The sequence below is a fragment of the Pseudorca crassidens genome, chromosome 12 (assembly GCF_039906515.1).
Source record: "Pseudorca crassidens isolate mPseCra1 chromosome 12, mPseCra1.hap1, whole genome shotgun sequence".
NCBI lineage: Eukaryota > Metazoa > Chordata > Mammalia > Artiodactyla > Delphinidae > Pseudorca > Pseudorca crassidens.
Genome location: NC_090307.1, coordinates 68,999,505 through 69,018,449, shown reverse-complemented (window position 1 = coordinate 69,018,449; position 18,945 = coordinate 68,999,505). Strand labels below are relative to the sequence as shown.

General features: G+C 49.4%; 1 protein-coding gene across 1 annotated transcript; it reads right to left on the bottom strand.

Moving 5' to 3' along the window:
- Positions 1 to 377: 377 nt before the first annotated feature.
- LOC137203658 (SEC14-like protein 3) lies at positions 378 to 9,411 on the bottom strand. The gene is given in 13 exon segments (XM_067700257.1): positions 378 to 442; positions 1,258 to 1,427; positions 1,527 to 1,693; positions 2,062 to 2,164; positions 3,741 to 3,828; positions 4,988 to 5,048; positions 5,718 to 5,813; positions 6,734 to 6,922; positions 7,901 to 7,917; positions 7,920 to 8,016; positions 8,109 to 8,137; positions 8,424 to 8,499; positions 9,358 to 9,411. Coding segments are annotated over 13 exon segments (1,212 nt in total).
- Between the last annotated feature and the right edge of the window lie 9,534 nt (positions 9,412 to 18,945).

Sequence of the window (18,945 nt, the reverse complement as noted above, 5' to 3'; positions counted from 1 at the left end):
CATGGAGAAAAAATACATGCACACAAATGCCTCAGAAGTGAGGACAAAGGCTAGGAGACTCGTTTTCCTATTTTTTGGGTTTCAGGGACATCCACTTGTTCTTACCCTTGTTTCTTCCTTTTCTGCAACCTCGGCATTCTCCAAAGCTGTGCCCTCGTACCTTTCCTGATCTGACCACAGCATATGCGTTTTCCCCAAGGCAGTTGTTTCTTTACTTACTAATGTCACAGAGTCAAGAGGACTACTGAGCAATTTCTGGGGGAAGAGTAGGATATATAGGCCGAAAGCAGTCAGGGGTCTCTTGGAAGTGAGGGAACTGCCCAGACAGGGGTGAGCTCCTTGTCTTATTTCTGCATGCCCTCATCCAGAAGCAGCACCTACACTGTGAAGCTGACCTTCTTGGTGTGGACAAAGCTATAGGTATTGTCAAAGCGCAGGACATCTAGGGGGATAGATGGACAGACAGGTAGTTTGGCCTGGCTTCACACACTCCCTGCGCCCTGGCCATGGGGGAGAACAGGCTGTGTTCCCACCTGTTGTGTTTGCCAAGCTGGACCAAGTTCCCCCAACTGCTGTTCCCTTCCCCATGGGAACTGCCATTCCTGAGCAGGGCCTGTAAACAGAAATTGACCTCCTCCTGGCATGTGCCCAGCCTGGCTTTAGTTGCACCAACTGGCAATGAGAACAACAGCCACTGCCTCCCATTGTGTCCACACCTGGACAGTCACATGATAGGTATGCGAGGGGGGCATTTCAGAACATCAGAGGCCTCCCAGGCCCCTTGATGAAGTGGGGTGCAGGGCGAGGCCTGTGCATGCCTTCTGCCTCATTACAGGCACCCGAGAGGTAGGAGTTGTAGCCTCTGCTTCACAGGTGAGCAAACCTGCGCTCAGTAAGACTTTTGCTCAGGGTTATGCAGCTACCACGAGGCTGAAGTGGGACCCTGGTACCACACTCAGCTGTGTGCCTCTGGACAAGCTGATTTACCTCTCAGAGGCCCAGCTTCCTCCTGGGGAATGTCACTGCCCTACTGTCCCTTGCCTGTGTCCTGCGGCCTGAGTGCTCTCAGCCCCTTCTGGCACACGATCGGTGCTCTCAAGTGTGAACCGAAAGAGTGACTGTATGGATGAATGGCACTGACCTAGGGTGTATGTTCCTTGGTGGGGGAGTGGTCACTACCCCTCTATTTCTTCCTATAAACCATGGCACAGGTGGCTCCAACCTTCCAGGGCTGGGGCCCAGCCAGGGCAGACTTACAGACGCCAGCTTCCGTGCAGGTGAGTCTCCCATCCTCAGGCACCAGGTGGGCGTTGTAGCGCTGGTTGAGCTGCACCTCCGTCATCAACCCAGCCCACTGCCACTCCCCCATCTTGGTCTTCAGGAAAACCCCGAAGCCAATGTCTTCACTGTCAGATAAGAACTGCCACCTGTGTTGGGGGAAGGAGGGGAACAGGTCACTGCTCAGGCTGAAGGGTCCCTGAGGGGCTAGGGCCCAGCCAGGGGTGGGTTGGTGGCCTGTTCCTTACCTGAGGACACAGCCTGGGAACAGGATCTCGTACTCCACCTGGTGCGAGGAGCCGCGGCTGATCTGCACCAAGTGCTCGTACTGAGTCTTCACCTGGTCCTGCACGTACATGGACTTGGGGATCTCCCCACCACATTTGATTTGCAGACAGAGAGCAAGATGGGCTTGCTCCCCACCTCTTGCATTGTTCATGCTGTTTCTCCTGCCTGAGATATTTCCCCATCTCCTGGAAGTATCCTGCTCATCCTGTCCTCCCCTACCCATCCCCCCCATCCTGGGAAGCCTCCTGTGTCCCTCCATACTCAATCAGGGCCTCTTCTGGGAACTTCCCCTCCCAGCTCATCCCTCTGGGTCAAAACTTCCCCATTTCTTGTTTGCCTGCACAGCTGCTGAGGGCTCTGTCAGGGCAGGGCTGGGACTAACTCAATACCTGGCTCACAGGGGTTTCTCCATAGACATTTGTGGAATGAATGAGAGGGTGAGAAAGGAACCGAGCTCTACTCCTCTACCCTCCCCTGTTCTGGGGCTCTTCATACCTTAGTTAAATATTTGGGGTTCCCATCTGGGTTGGTCAGGGTCCCCCCAAACTGGGCAGGCAGTTCTTCAGGACTGATGAGTTTTAGCAAACCTTCCTTCCAGCTGTCTGTGGGGAGAGGGGTTGAAGGGGGACTATTGAGCATGGAGGGGACCCATCAGCCCCCCTCTTACCAGGAGGACCTGACCTTGGGGAGAAGCCCTACAGGAGCTAGGCTGCCAGGGCCCATTCCCTGGGCCCCCAGGCCTTAGGCTGCAGAAATGTCTTCCAGCATTGTGTTGCTATGGAAACACGTTTTCCCTGGCTGATGGGTTTGCACATTTTTGAGGGTCTCCCAGTCATAAGCAGTCACAATTAGAGTTGTCTAATTGTTTCAAGGAGCCTAATGAGGTCAAGGACCATGTCAGGGGCCACACTGTGTGCAAGTGGCATACACAAGTCAGACCTCTGGGTGGAGAGGGATAGCCCTGGGTCTTTGAAAGGACCTCCCCCTCTCTGCTGCTTAATCACCACAATCATAATGCCCATTATTGTTCTTCATGCCCTATGCAAAGCTCTAAGTGTTCTGGATCCTGGGGTGTCACCATGGCCCCAGACCTATAACCAATTCAAGTTATCCCCTGCTGTGGCCATGGGAGATACCAGTGGGATGAGAAGGAAGACCATAATGCCTGGCATCTCACAGTCAAATGCACAGAACCCTGTGCGCCACCACATGGGGCAGAGGCCTGGACGTGGGTCTGGAGTGTGGCAGTTACCCACACTGCTCCAGGATTTGGGGGCTACCTTGTGATCCACCCAGCTCCCTACCCCAGTGGATCTAGGCAGAGGCAGAGACTCAGGTATCAGAAAGGGAGAGAAAACAGGGATTTGTTAGCTTCATCCCCATCCCCCTGGATCCTCAGATCTCCTGATTTGATGATCTGACCATTCTGACTATGAGATGTTATCCTCCAAGCTCAGGGTCACCGGTTGAGTTTAAGAACTATTTCTCTTCTCTATTTCTTTTTTTTTATCATTAAAACATTTTTTTGCCCACTTATAAAGGTAATACATGTAATTCTGAAAGTTTAGAAATATATAAAAAAAATTATAAACCACCTGATTTCTTGCTAACCACAAATTATTTTGTTGTATTTCCTTCTAGAAATATATTGTTTTTATAAAAATAAGACCATACTATCCACACCACTTTATAATCTATTTTTCTTTTAACTTAATGACATTTCCCATGACATCAAATCACTTTTCATGGCTGCCCAATCATTCATCAAATGGATGCATTGTTACTTACTTATCCAGTCCGTCCTTATTGAGCATTCCTTCTCTGAATCACTTCTCCTCTTCCTGCTCTTCTTCCTCATCCTCTTCAGCCCAAATTGCCTTTAGAAGCACTGAGGCGATGAGTGTTGAAAAGAAACTGATGCCCATAGCCCAGAGGTTGACTAGCAACCAAACTGAAACTGAAAAGGAGAAAGATGTGGAGGTTTTAGTCACCAAAGAGGTATGGCAGGGAGTAAGACAGAGGTAACAGGATAGACTCTATAGTGTAAGACCCATTTCATCTTTGAGAAGGAGGAGCCTCTGACTTTAGGTGATGTGTGGATCTCTGGAGGGGGTGATGGACCAAACTTACTCCAAAGTTCATACGTAGAGCTTAGGGGATGGAGCTGGAATTACTTATTTCCCAACATGATAATTTTCCTGTGAGTGTCCTCACTCAAGAAGGGCTTCATGAGGTTGTATCCCACAGGGAACAGTTTGGTGGCTGGAGAGATATAAGCAAGTATAATGGGGAAAAGATAATTCCACTGGGCCACTCTCTCCGTAACAGTCATAGCCAACAATGTGGAGGAATAATGAGTTACCTCGGCAAGTTCCAATGCCCTGCACCTGACAAACCATCCAACCAATCGGTCAACTAAAACAACAAGCAGCCAACTAACCAACCACCCAATCAATCATCCAATGAATCAAACAGCCAGCAAACCAGCCAAAAAATAGCCAATCAATTCACCTTCTCACCAACCCATCAGTCAGCCTACCAATCAAACAGCCAACCTACCAAATAGTCAAACAACCAATCAACATGTCAGCCAATCAGTAAACCAATCAGCTAATTAAACGACCAGCTAACTGCCCAACCAACCGCCTCTTCCAGTCAGTCAACCATTCAAACCAGCAATCAACCATCCAAGATACAGCCAAGCAACAAATCAGCCAACCAACTAACCAATCTGCCAACTAGCCACTCACCCACATAGGCAATCAAAATGCTAACTAGTCACTCAGTCTACCAAGCTAACAACTACCCAACCAGACAACCAGATATCCAACTAACCACCAGTCAACCAGTCAGCTAAACAACTGGCCAAATAGACAAAAACTAAGCAATGAATCAACCAGTCACCCATCAAACGTATATCCATCTTTCTATCCACCCACCCACCCAAACAACCACCACCCAAATACCTATTGAGTTTCCACCTGGCCCCAGGCCTGTGAGGGATACAACAGAAGTGGAGAATCAGAGGCCCTGCCTTCAACGAGCAGACAACCCAAGGAAAACAGGATGAATACACACAAGACAACTGGAGGCCCCAGAAAGCAGTTGACAGGAAAGGCCAGACTGGGCTGCACCAGCTGCCAGTGCCAGAGGCAGTTTAGGAGGGAGAGATCAACATGGGTGGGAAAGGTGAGGGGGGATTCCTGGAAGAACTGAGGTGGGAGCTGCCTCTTCTTGCAGTAAAGCCAACCACAGAAGTTACCATTTATGAAGAAGTTACTCTGTTTCAGGCACTCTGATTTGCATGCAGCCAAACAACCAATCTGCCTCACTGCTATCCAGGGAAAAAGGCACTAGTATTGTCCCCAGGGTGCAGATAAGGAATTGGAGGCACAGGGGAGTGAAGTCACCTGCCACACACCTTTCACAATGAGCATGAACTTCAGGGTCTCTGGGTAATTCTCTTCAAGGAGGCCAAAGAACTGTGGAACCAAGAAAGACCCCATGAGAGCCCACACCTCTTCTTCTCCTACCCCCATTCCCTTTGCAACCTCCCCTCTGGAGGATTCAGAGGGCTGTGGAGGGTTTCCCTTCTTTCCATCACCTCCATGGCCCCTGGAGGAAATCTCACCCCAGACTATTGCAACCATAACCTGTTATTACATAACAATAATCATTTTTAGAGCAAATGTTATAACAATGGTAGTATATAATAATAATTTATATAATAGTAAATAAAACATTTACTGTTTATTAAACGCTACTTGCCAAGCACTTGTGTATACACTTTACATAACAACTCACTGAAATATCCCTACATCCCTTTGAAGTGCAATCAGTATCCCCATTTTGTAAGTGAGGAAAATAAAGCTTGGAGGGATAAAGCGACTCGCCTGAGTCACAGAGCTAGGGATGACAGGGCTGGGCGGGGTTTGTCTGAAGCTGGCCCCTATGGACTCAGTACAGTGTTGTCCCTGAGGCCTGTTCTGTGGGATCTTCCAGCCAACATATCTTTGGGTCCTGAGCTGCAGTGATGGGGCCCAGGAAGGCCACCACCTTTTACCAGATCCTGGCTCTGAGTTAGCAGCAAGGTCACAGCAGGCCAAGCTGGTCGTTAAAGCAAGCAGGGGTGCCCAGGGGCCTTTCCCCACCTCCTGGTACACTTCCACCAGGGGTTTCCAGAAGTGCTTCAGCCCCAGGCCTTCACAGTCAAATATCATCATGATGGTCTCGATCTTCCTCCCCAGCTGTGAGGATGAGAGCAAGGATCAGGGTGCAGGCTCAGGACTTGGGAGATGGTGACCCCAGCACATGACCCTTCAGGGCTTCTCCCACATTCCTACTTTGCCCTCAGATGAATGAGTGGACAAAAGAGTGAATGCATTTACTACCCATCCATCCACCATCCACCCATCCACCCATCATGTCTATTCATCCACCCATTAATTGACCCACCCACTCATCAGTTCACCCATCCATCCCTTCATACTGCTGTTTATTCAGCCATTCATTCCTCCATTTGTCCAACTAATATTTATTAAGCAGCTATTTTGAGCCAGACACTGTAAGTATAGCATGTAGCTCAATAATCCAGAGTTCTTGTCCTTAAAGAGTTCACAGGCTGGTTGGGGAGACTGACAAGCAACCAGATCCCCATGGTCCTGAAGTGAGAGCTGGACAACATGGGAGCTGTGGGAACACACGTTAACCCAGATGGGGGCCTCAGAGAAAGTGACAGTTTGAGACCTGAAAGATAGACAGGAGAGAGCCAAGGGAAGTGTGGGAGGGAAGTGTGTGTGCTGGAGGTCGGGCTATCCAGACAGAGGAACAACAGGGGTAAAGACTCTGAGGGAATAACAGTAGGTAATAGCATTCTGAGAAATATGAATCAGGCCCTGTATGCCAGCCATATACTTGCATTATCTAATTTAATCTTTGCAAACATTATTATTGTCCCTGTTCTATAGGTGAGGAAACAGGCTCAGGGAGGTGAGGTAACTTTCCAAGGTGGCAAAGTTACCACCACCAAAGTTACCACTTTCCAAGGTGGAAAACCAGTACACCCATCTGGGAAGTGGCAGAGCTGGTGTTTGACCACAGAGCCCTCTGACTGTGACAGCGCAGAGCACAGGTGTGTTCCTGGGACCAAGTCCCCTGGCAGCCTCACCCGCTCTGTCTGCAGGTCACACTTGTGCAGGATGCCCTCACAGTCCCTCATCTTGGTCTTGAGCAGGTCCTGCTTGGTGACAGAGAAAAGCAGGCCCTTGGGGTCAAGCGGCCCGACGATGTCATACCACACAGGGCAGCCAACATGGTCACAGCCACACAGGGCCCCAGGCATGTACTTCTGGATCACCTGGGCATGGACAAACACACGAAACTTGGCATCATGCACCTCCCAGAGATACCCAGACCAGGCTGCCGTGGGTGGCCTGAGCCAACACACACCGTGGTACAAGCACTGTCCCTCTACTAGAGGGCGGCTCTACTGTCCAGTTAAGAAAACTGAGGGGCTTGCAGGAGGAGGTCTTGCTCACAGCAGGTACATGGCCAAGGCAGGTCTCAGCCGTGCCTGCTTGAGGCCTCTGGGCTCCTTAGTTCTGCCCCCAATGTCTCCTGTGTCCCTTTCCATGGAAAGGAGTTGGGCTTAGTGATGAAGAATATGGATTCTGAAGGTCACAGACCTGGTTCAAAAACAGATGCTACTGCTTCCCTCCTGTGCATCCTTGAGCAAGTGATGCCACCTATCTGAGCCCCATTCCCTCTCCTCTGTTAGGGAAAGTCCCCAAGATCACACAGTGCCTGACTCAGAGCTTGTGCTCCACAAATGAAACTAGGACCACTGCTTTACTAAGATGCCGGTGGTGGGACTCTTCTCCCCAACTTCTTGGTGAGCTAAGTTTCTTTCCCACCTAGACAGGATGCTTTAACCAAGACCCTAGGGGTGAGGGCTCAGAGCCACGAGCTAACTCTGGTGTTGAAGAGCCTGGATTTGGAGGACAGACAAGCTTGAGCTCAAATCCCAGCTCCACCTTGGGGCTGTGGGACTTTGGGTGGGCTGCTTAACCATTGCTGGGCTTCAGTGTCCTCACGTGTACAATGGGGACAACAGTACCCATTTCATGGGGTTGTGAGGATTAAATGAGATCATGCAGATAAAGTCTTAACTTACGCTTGGACCTCATAAGCCCCCAGGAAATAGTCATAATTGTTATAGGAGAGGTGCCTGCACACTCATGGTCTTTGCTACCCTCCACTCACGGTCCCGATGATCCAGAGACTGCTCGGGTGGTAAGTCTATAAGAGACTGGGGGCTGTGCAGGTGTTGGCTCACCTCGGGGGGCCGCCAATCAGTATGTGGTCAATGTCCATGGTCTTCCGGAACTCCATGTACTGAAAGGGAGTTGAGTGGTAAGGTCTCACTGGGCTCCCAGCACCCCTGAGGAGGGGCTGGAGGTAGGGGCTGGAGGCAAGGATTGCCCCCACAAAGCCCCTCGCCAAATTTCCAGGGAGGGGATGGGTCTCACCTTGTGGAACATGGCCTCTGATTTCTGCAGGTCGAAATTCTGAGCTGTGAGACGATGGAAAGAAGGCATGGGGTGGGAAAGAGGTTGCCTTGCAGTCATCTTGCCCTGGTCCTGGGCAGTGAGGGGCTATGGAGGGCAGTGGGGGGCTATGGAGGGCACTGGGGGCCTGGGTGGGACCTCCCTTTCCTGTCCCCTCCCCTCTCCTGCACCTGAACATGTGAAGCAAGGTGGTATGGTAGGATCCTGAGAGCCCTGGGTCCTTCTGGAGCAGCTGGGACAAGGGCCCTCTCACTGCCCCCTCACCGTGACCTCCCCCACCTCTGCCCTCACCTCAGAGCCAGCGCAGAAGGAAATAGTCATCTGGGTTGGGCAGGGCAGGCAACACATCCTGGACATTTTCTCAGAACTGGGAAGAGACGTTGATTGAAGAGGTTTTCACACTGAGCCTTTGCCCCAGACTCAGTGATTGTTTTCGTCTTGCCTCCTTCTCTTCCAGTGCAGTCTGGCCTACAGTGATGGAGGATGGGTGGGTGGATGGATGGGTAGGTGAATGGGAGGAAGGATACATGGGTGAGTAAATAGAAAGAAGAAAGAATGGATGGATGGATGGGAAAAAAGGAAGGACAAATCAATGAATAGTGGATGGACAGAAGGAGAGATGGGTGTGTGAGCAGACAGACAGGTGGGTGGGAGTAGAAGGATGGATGGAAGAAAAGATAAATGGGTGGATGGGTGGGTAAGTAGATTGGAGTATGAATGTATTCTTAGCTCTTTTCATGTGTTAGCCCACCAAGGCTTCTGTCTTTTTTTCCATCCCATTTTCTACAAAAACATTGTTAGTGATTATGCGTCCTCTTCCCCATTGACCGTGGGGATAACATACTCTGCTCCGTCTCTCAGCTCTTACAGACAGGTCATCTGTCAGGGTCCTGGGGAGGGAAAGGGAACAGAGTCAGAGGGCAGACCATCTTCAGCTCCCACCTAAGGGGAGGTGGGGAGGGGCACGTCAGGTAAAGGTCTCTGGGTCTGGCTCCTGGATGAGAAGTCAGGCTTGATCTGGCACCCACACTATTGCCCGGAAGTGGTGCTGTTCCCTCAACCTCTGCCCTGGACAGGGCTGATGTCACCAGGCACTGGGAGACCTGACCCTGAGTGAGGTGATGACAAAGAGACAATGTCAAGGACATGCTGAATCAAAAGAATGGGGCAGTGTTCCGGCCACCGCCCTCCCTCCTCCTCTCAGCCCTTTTCCCCTGGCTCTCACCTTGGCCAGGGTCTCTGCCTGCTTGGGGCTCAGGTCTCCGACTCGGCCACTCATGGTGCTGGGTGAGGCTGGAGGAGTGGAGGCCACTGCAGGCAGAGGCCAAGTCTGGTCTGTGGTCCTGACCAAGCGGAGCCTTTTGCCCCCACTCCTGGGCGTGGCTCCAGGAGCCTCCTTCTTGGCCAGCTGTTGGGTTGCACATTACATAATTGGGATTAAGTGAGGTCCCGTGCTTGGCTCTGCGATAGTTTGGGGTGGGGGAGGCAGATGTACACGGGAGGGCGTGTCAGAGGTCCCCTGCCAGGTGGAAGAGGCTGGGAGGAAATGAGGCTGGCTTCCCATGGCATGGGAGTCCAGGCTAGGTACCTGTAGAACCCCCCTCAGTGCTCCCCAGGCCTCCAGGGAAGGCAGGATTTCAGGGGGAGTGAGGACTGCTCCCTGCAGGCACCCCTTCTCTCCAACCCTCAGTCTCCCCATCTCACTAAGGAAGAGACCCTGCACCTACGGTTCTGCAAACGTCACCCTCACCCAGCTGTGATGGCTAGGAGTCAGGGACTTAGTCTAGTAAACAGTTCATTCACTTTGTCGGGGTGGGAGGCTCATGTCTTTTTGCAACAAATGTCCATATTCAAGAGGAGACAGACTGGGGCAGAAAAATGGAACTCGAAAGGTGTCCTTGCTAAAGGTTTTTTTCCCCACAGGGCTGATGCTGCTTTTCCTGTCTTTCAAATTCTATCCTGTGGTGCTGGTCCCTCACCTTCAATACGGGGATGGGTTGAGTTCCCCCAACCCTGCTGCCCTCCCTTCTCATCGCAGAGGTCATGGGGACACAAGGGTCCTTGTCCAGGACCTCGCATCCCCTGGGTCCTAAGGGAGAGGTGGGGCATGTTGATGCCCTTGGGGCGGTAAGGGTGCTTCTTGGGATTTTAAACATCTGATCAGTGAGGGGCGTCCACCACTTGTGCCAGGTGATGAGGGAAGCCCAGAAGGTTTCCCTGTCCTTTGAGATATATAGACTGTCAAGGGTCATGCACGTCTAAGGGATTCTCCAGCTGTCAGAAGCTCCGAGAGGGCAGAGGCCACATTGTCAATGACTGTTTATAAGGAAACCAGGAGTGCATCTGCTTGAGACCACAGTACAGCCACATGGCCGCATCTTCCAGGCCTCGAGGGGGTCCACATGGGCTGAAAGTTTCCCCTGGTCTAGCCTCGAACCCAACAGCTGGGCTAACTCAAGCCCCTCTTCCCAGTGCTGTCCCAGGTCCCCTACCCCCAGGGCATTCCTGGTCCTCACCCCTGGGCTGTCTTGGGACCTCTTTACGCTGATGTGGGTTAGCGCTGACACCTCCTTGCTCTGGGCCTTGATAGAATTGGGTCCAGAAGGAGAAGGGGGGCTGTCTTTGGCGATCTCCCTCCATCCAGGGTGCCCGCCACGTGCACTCAGGAGCAGTTAGGTACCTCTCCACACCCCGGTCCCGCCTCACTTCACATTCCAGCCTCTTTCTGCAAAGCCCACAGCTGCCACCTACACCCACTTCCTGCCAGGTGGGCAGCATGCAGAGATTGGCTCCTCCACTGCCCTCTCATTAGCCCCTAATCCTGCCTGTTTCTCACCAGTCACCTTTCTCGCCCTAATCCCTCTAACGTGAGGGGCCCCAGTTACCTCTGGGGTTATCAGAGGCTGGGAAGGCAGGGCCAGGAATAGGAGTTGAGGTCCTCCCAGGAGTTCTGAGCCTTCAGAGATACCCCTAAGTGCTTCTCCTGACCCAGACCACAAAAAGACACAGAGCACATACTGTGTGCCCACAGCATCATTATCGTTATCTTCATTATCATCATCATCATCATCATCAATAGTGCTATCTAATGGAACTTTCATTTATTTATTTATTTATTTTTGGCTGCATTGGGTCTTCATTGCTGCACAGGGGCTTTCTCTAGTTGTGGTGAGCAGGGGCTACTCTGTTGCGGTGCGTGGGCTTCTCATTGCGGTGGCTTCTCTTGTGGAGCACAGGCTCTAGGCACGCAGGCTTCAGTAGTTGTGGCATGCGGGCTCTAGAGCATAGGCTCAGTAGTTGTAGGGCATGGGCTTAGTTGCTCCGCGGCATGTGGGATCTTCCCAGACCAGGGCTCGAACCCATGTCCCCTGAATTGGCAGGTGAATTCTTAACCACTGCACCACCAGGGAAGCCCCTTTAATGGAACTTTCTGCAGTGATGGAAATGTTCTGTATCTGGGCTGTGTCCTATTGGACATCACTGGTAGCCAGTTGTCACATGTGTAATGTGGTTAGTGAGACTGAGGAACTCAAGTTTTAAATAAATTAAATTTTGATTAATTTTATAATAGATTGCCCCATGTGGCTTGTGGCTACCATATTAGCACAGATCTACTGCATTTATTGGAGGCTTACTACATGCCAGGCTCCACTCTAAGTGCATCACCTTGTGGGACTTCCCTGGTGGTTCAATGCTTAAGACTCCCCACTCCCAATGCAGGGGGCACGGGTTTGATCCCTGGTTGGGGAACTAAGATCCTGCATGCCACACAGCATAGCCAAAAAGAAAAGAAAACAATGGGATTTCCCTGGTGGTCCAGTGGTTAAGACTCTGCACTTCCACTGCAGGGGATGCAGGTTCAATCCCTAGTTGGGGAACTAAGATCCCACATGCCTCATGGTGAGGCCAAAAAAAAAAAAAAAGCATCACCTCATTTAAACCTCAGAGCCCCCCTGGGATTAGCTACCATTATTAAGCCCATTTTACAGACAAGCAAACTGAGGTAGAGAGAAGTTAAGTATCTTATCCAGAGCTAAGCCCATGCAATTAACCACTCTGCTGTCACACTGGAGGCCATCTCAGCTCCGGGGGCCTCCACCTTAATCAGGGAGAGGACCCAGGCACAGAAGTCACCCCAATGGGATGTAGGTGGCATTGAGCCAGACCTTGAAGAAAAGGAGGATATTGATTAGTGGAGATTGGGGTAGAGGAAAAGGCATCCCAAGTGGAGGGGACGGCATGGGCCAAGGTGTGGAGGTGGGCAAGTGAAAAGCACAAGGAGGGCAGAGCTGAGGATGTTACAGTAAACAAGATGGATTGGGTCCCTGCCTGCACGGAACTCACAGTCTCCCATTGTTGAGCATTTCCTCTGTGCTGAGAACATTACATTGGTATCAAACCATTTGGAAACAGGTAGGGGTATCTCCATTTTACAGTCAAAGATATGAAAGATCAGAGAGATAAAGAAACTTTTCTGAAGTCACACAGCCAGGAAATGGGAAGCCAGGATTTGAACCCAAGCCTGTCTGACTCTGGAACCTGTAGTGGAGCCACTGTCCAGATGTGCCTTCCCCCGGAGGGCTTAACACTGTACCTAGAACAGTAAGTGCTGGATAAAAGGTCTAAGATCCATTGTGTGTTAGGAAGCCTGGATCCACCCACCTCGGACTGCAGGGTATTTTGAGGCCAGGAGAATTCATTTCCCGCTCTTGAAACAAAGGCCTCGGCAGAGGAAAACCACCCCCACCCCCACCCACCATTTCGGTCTTCTCCAAGTCCTAGTTTGTCAGGCTCTCAGGGGACCATGTCTACAACCAGGACACCAGCAAACAACCTCAGGGGGATAGACGGGGCCACCCAGTCCACACCCAGGAACCCCTCCTTTCTGGGGGTTGGTTACTAGGAAATGTGAAATGCCGTCCTACCAGAACCAGCTGGGTGAGTACAGAGGGGGCCCCGGGGGTGAGGGAGCCTCACCATGGGGCAAACGTGGCTGGGACGAGGCAAGTGGGAGTGGGGTTCAGGGCACAGTGAGATGAGGTGGGGTGGCCGACAGGAGAGGGGAATTGCGGGGATGGGAGGCGGGGAGGGGCGCCTTGTCAGAGCCCCAGTGATGATCTCAGCTGCGCCCTGGGACCGTCTGCCTTCCCTCTTTTACCCTTGGGCAGTTTCATCTCCTTTTTAAATTGAAATATGGTATAATTCACATATTGTAAGTTCACCATTCTTAAAGTGTACAATTCAGTGATTTTTAGTATATTTACAAAGTTGTGCAACCAACTCCACTGCTTAATTGCAGGACATTTTCATTACCCCCCGAAAACCGCTGTACCCTTTAGCAGTCATTCCCCATTTCCTGCACCCCTGCTCTTGCCTCTGGCAACTACTAAGCTATTTTCCATCTCTATAGATTTTCTTATTCTGGATATTTCATAGAAAGCGAATCACATGCGGTATGTGATCTTTTGTGACTGGCTTCTTTAACTTAGCATAATGTATACAAGGTTCATCCATGTTGTAGCAGGTACCAGTTATGTCATTCCTTTTTATGGCAGAATAATATTCTTTTGCATAAATATACCACATTTTGTTTACCCATTCATCAGTGGATGGACATTTTGGTTATTTCCACTTTTTTGGCTATTATGAATAATGCTGCTATGAAAAGTTTTTGTACAAGTTTTTTTTTTTTTTTTGCGGTTCACGGGCCTCTCACTGTTGTGGCCTCTCCCGTCGCAGAGCACAGGCTCCGGATGTGCAGGCTCAGCGGCCATGGCTCACGGGCCCAGCCGCTCCGCGGCATGTGGGATCTTCCTGGACCGGGGCACGAACCCGTGTCCCCTGCAACGGCAGGCGGACTCTCAACCACTGCACCACCAGGGAAGCCCTGTACAAGTTTTTGTAAAAACATGTTTTCACTTCTCTTGGGTGTATCTTTAGGAGTGGAATTACTGGCTCATACAGTAATTCTATGTTCAACCTTTTGAGAAACTGGCAAACTGTCTTCCAAAGTGGCTGCATCATTTTATATACTCCCTAACAATGTGTGAGGGCTCCTTTTCTGTTTTCTTATTTTGCTATTATAGCCATCCTAGTGGGTGTCACGTGGTATCTCATTGTGGTTTTGAATTGCATTTCTCTTATGACTAAACCTCTTATCTCTTCATGAGCTTATTGGCCATCTGTATATCTTCTGGGAGAAACATCTATTCAAAATTTTAAAATGTCTTTACCTAATTTTAAATTGGGTTGTCTTTTTATTGTTGACATGTAAGAATTCTCTATATATTCTGGATTTTAATCCCTTATCAGATATATAATTTGAAAATATCTTCTTCCATTCTGTGAGTTGTCTTTTCACTTTCTTCAGTGTTCTGTGATACACAAAAGTTCTAAATTTTGATGAAGGCTGACTTATCTACTTTTTCTTTTATTGCTTATGGTTTTGGTGTCATATCTAAAAAAGCACTGCCAAATCCAAGGTCACGTAGACTTGAAACCTCACACCTGGTCTCAGATTGGCTGAAACAGCACAACTCAGATCAGACTGGGACTTGAACTCAATCACACCTCAGATGGTATTCAAACCCAGCTAAAACTAAGATTGGGACTTGAACCCATGGGCTGGGACTCAAACCCACTTGTCTTTTAACTGAAATCACATGCCTGGTCTTAGGACTTAATGAAGCTCAGGTTCTCTTTGCCTCAGCGCAGAAGGAATTCAGTGAGAGGCAAAGTGAGAGGCAAAGCGATAGGTAAGAAGTAGGTTAATTGAGAGAGACACATGGAGAAAAAGGAACCCTCCTGCACTGTTGGTAGGAATATAAATTGATACAGCCACTATGGAGAACAGTACGGAGGTTCCTTAAAAAACTAAACATAGAATTACCATATGACCCAGCAATCCCACTACTGGGCATATACCCAGAGAAAACCGTAATTCAAAAAGAGACACACAGGTACTTCCCTGGTGGCACAGTGGTTAAGAATCTGCCTGCCAATGCAAGGGACACGGGTTCGAGCCCTGGTCCGGGAATATCCCACATGCCGTGGAGCAACTAAGCCCGTGAGCCACAACTACTGAGCCCATGTGCCACAACTGCTGAAGCCCGTGAGCCTAAAGCCCGTGCTCTGCAACAAGAAAAGCCACTGCAATGAGAAGCCTGCGCATCACAACGAAGAGTAAACCCTGCTCGCCGCAACTAGAGAAAGCCCGCGTGCAGCAACGAAGACCCAACGCAGCCAAAATAAATAAATAAATTAGAAAAAAAAGAGACACACAGAGTGTGGACCATCTCAGAAGGTGAGAGGCCCTGGGAGATACACATTCCATAGACAGAAAGGATTGAAAGTGGCCCCGAAATATGCAGTGGTTAGTTTTTATGGTCTGGGAAATTTCATAGGCTAAGGAGTGGGAGGATTTTTCCAATGATTTTGGAGAAGAGCGGAGATTTCCAGGAATTGGGCCACCACCCACTTTTTGGCCTTGGAACTGTCATGGCGCCTGTGAGCATGTTGTTTAGCGTATGCTAATATTTACAATGAGCACATAATGAGGCTCAAGGTCAACTGTAAGTCGAATCTTCTGCCAGCTTGGGCCTAGTCAGTTCTAACCAGTTTACGTTGTATCCACAATGGCTAAGTCATTCTTTTAAAGGTTGTGCCCTGATCCCTTCTTTCCTGTTTCAGATTTACCTCCATGTTTTCTTCTGAGAGTTTTACGTTTTAGTTCTTACATTTAGGTCTTTGGTTTTTTTTAACTTTTTAAAAAAAATGTGGTAAAATATTCCTAACATAAAATTTGACATTTTTAGGGGCTTCCCTGGTGGCGCAGTGGTTGGGAGTACGCCTGCTGATGCAGGGGACACGGGTTCGTGCCCCGGCCCGGGAGAATCTCACATGCCGCGGAGCGGCTGGGCCGGTGAGCCCTGGCCACTGAGCCTCCGCGTCCGGAGCCTGTGCTCCGCAACGGGAGAGGCCACAACAGTGAGAGGCCCGCGTACCGCAAAAAACAAAAACAAAAACAAAAAATTGACATTTTTAAAAGTACAGTTCAGTGCCATTAAGTAGATTCACATTGTTGTGCAACCATCACCACCATCCAGCTCCAGAACTTTTTCATCTTCCCAAACGTTAACTCTGTATCCATTAAACAGTAACTTCCCACTTCTCCCTCCCCAGAAGCCCCTGGTGTCACCGGCAAAGCCCATGAACAATTCTCGGGAAATAAAAATAGAATCTGGATAATAAAATAAAGTCTAACCTTTCTTCTTCTTTTCCTCTGCTCTTACTCTCGTTTCACTCGCTCACAGGGGGCCGCCTTTAGAAGCCGTGCACCCGGCACTTCAGACCAGAGTTCCCGGTGCAAAATGGCTGCACGGACACCTCAGCTCGGTGGGCCACGTGCAGAAGTGCTGCACGCAACACTCAATTCAAGATGGCGGCAGGGGGCCGTGCGCAGAGATGCTACGCCCAGCACGGCGGTCTGGAGCCGTGAGCAACACGCCTGCGCCAGACTCGTGAAAACCCCGCCCCCTTCCCACTGACGAGAGCCCTATCCTGCAGCCCCGCTGAGGGCCTATTGGGGAGGGCCTGATGGAGAGTACTCTAGACCAAGCTCACACCTCTCCATTCTTTGATCAAAGAACGAAGCTTTCCTTTGCTTCACAACCAGACTCGGTCTCAATCTTTTCGCTCAAATGACACCAGGTAGAGGGACCCCTGTTGGGGCCCGACTAGAAAGGGCCAGTAAGACTGGCAACCACCATCCTACTTTCTGTCTCTATGAATTTGACTACTCTAGGTACTTCTTGTAAGTACAATCATGCAACATTTGTCCATTTGCATGTGGCTTATTTTGATTAGTCCATATCCGTTCATTTGTTAATGGATACTTCGGTTGTTTCCATCTTTTAACTATTATGAATAAAACTGTTATGGACATTGGTATACAAATATCTGTTCAAGTCCCTGCTTTCAGTTCTTTTGGGTATATAGCCAAAAGTAGAATTTCTGGATCATAAGGTAATTCTATGTTCAATTTTTTTGTGGAACTATCATATTGTTTTACATAGTGGATGCACCATTTTACACTCCCTGTAGCCATGCACAAGGGTTCCAGTTTCTTCATGTCCTCACCAATGCTTACTATTTTCTGTTGTTTGATAATAGCCCTCCTCAGGGGTGTGAGGTGGTGTCTCATTGTGGGTTTGATTTGATTTCCCTGATAATTAGTAATGTTCAGCATCTTTTCATGTGCTGTTGCCCATTTGTATATCTTCTTTGGAGAAACGTCTATTTAAGTCCTTTACCCATTTTTATTGTTTTTTTTTTATTTTTAAATTTATTTTTGGCTGCATTTGGTTTACATCGCTGCCCGTGGGCTTTCTCTAGTTGCGGTGAGCGGGGGCTGCTCTTCCTTGCGGGCGCACGGGCTTCTTACTGCGGTGGCTTCTCTTGTTGCAGAGCACAAGCTCTAGGCACACGGGCTTCGGTAGTTGTGGCGTGGGCTCTAAGAGTGCAGGCTCAGTAGTTGTGGCGCACGGGCTTAGTTGCTCTGCAGCATGTGGGCTCTTCCCAGACCAGGGCTTGAACCCATGTCCCCTGCATTCGCAGGTGGATTCTTAACCACTGCACCACCAGGGAAGCCCTTTTTTTTTTTTTGGCCACACAGCACAGCACACAGGATCTCAGTTCCCTGACCAGGGATGGAACCTGTGCCCCCTGCAGTGGAAACGTGTAGTCTTAACCACTGGACTGTCAGGGAAGTCCCCTTTACTCATTTTTAAATGAGTTTTTGTTGCTGTTGTTGTTGTTATTATTGACTTGTAGGAGTCCTTTATATATTCTGGATTTTAATCTCATCAGATATACGATTTACAAATATTTTCTCTCATTTTGTGGGTTGCCTTTTCACTCTGTTGATAGGTCCTTTAAATCACAAAAGTCTTAAATTTTGATGAAGTCCAATTCATCTATTGCTTATTTTGTTATTGTTTCTTGTGTTTGGTGTCATTTTCAAGAAATCATTGCCAAATCCATTGTTATGAAGCTTTCCCCTTATGTTTTCTGCCAAGATGCCCTTGTTGCTTACCATAGGAATGGGTTGCTATGGTGATAGGAGCATGGGGGAGGATTATTAAGGAGGCTGCAAAGTGGAGAAGCTTGTACACTGTCCAGGGCTGGAGCTAGCACACCCTTTCTCACAATACCAGGGTGTACCCTAAGGGCATGCAGTGTTCCAAGTTCTTCATGCCAAACTGGTCTCTGATTTCATCGCCATTCTTGGGCAACATGGAGTGCCCAAGACTACTGTGGGGGAGGCTGAGTCTGGGGGTGATTGCAAACAAACTGCCAAGCAGCTGTAATTCCTCTCCCAACATTGAGAAAATAATTCTCTAATAGTTAAAAAATGTATGATGCTGAAACACCGGCTTGGGTAACTGGGTTTGAATCTTGGCTTCCTCTCAAATGTGCTATGTGAGCTTGAGTCTCAGATTTCTCATCTGTAAATTGGGGCTAATAACATTCCCTTCTTATAAGGTTAATGGGATGGTTAGAAGAGGCCAATAAGGTACATCATCCACCACCTGGCACATGGTAAGCAATCAATAGTGTTGGCTTTTATGGTTATTATTGGGCTGCTCACCCAGCCTGCCTTCAACTCCAGGACAAGAGCACGACTAGGCGAGCCCATCCTTTCTGGTTACTGGACCTGTAAAATGGGGCTATAATTCCCATCTCCTTCAAGGTTGCATGTAAAGGGGCTGTGCAAACTGTGGAATGCTGTGCCGTGGAACTCTGGTGAAGCCGT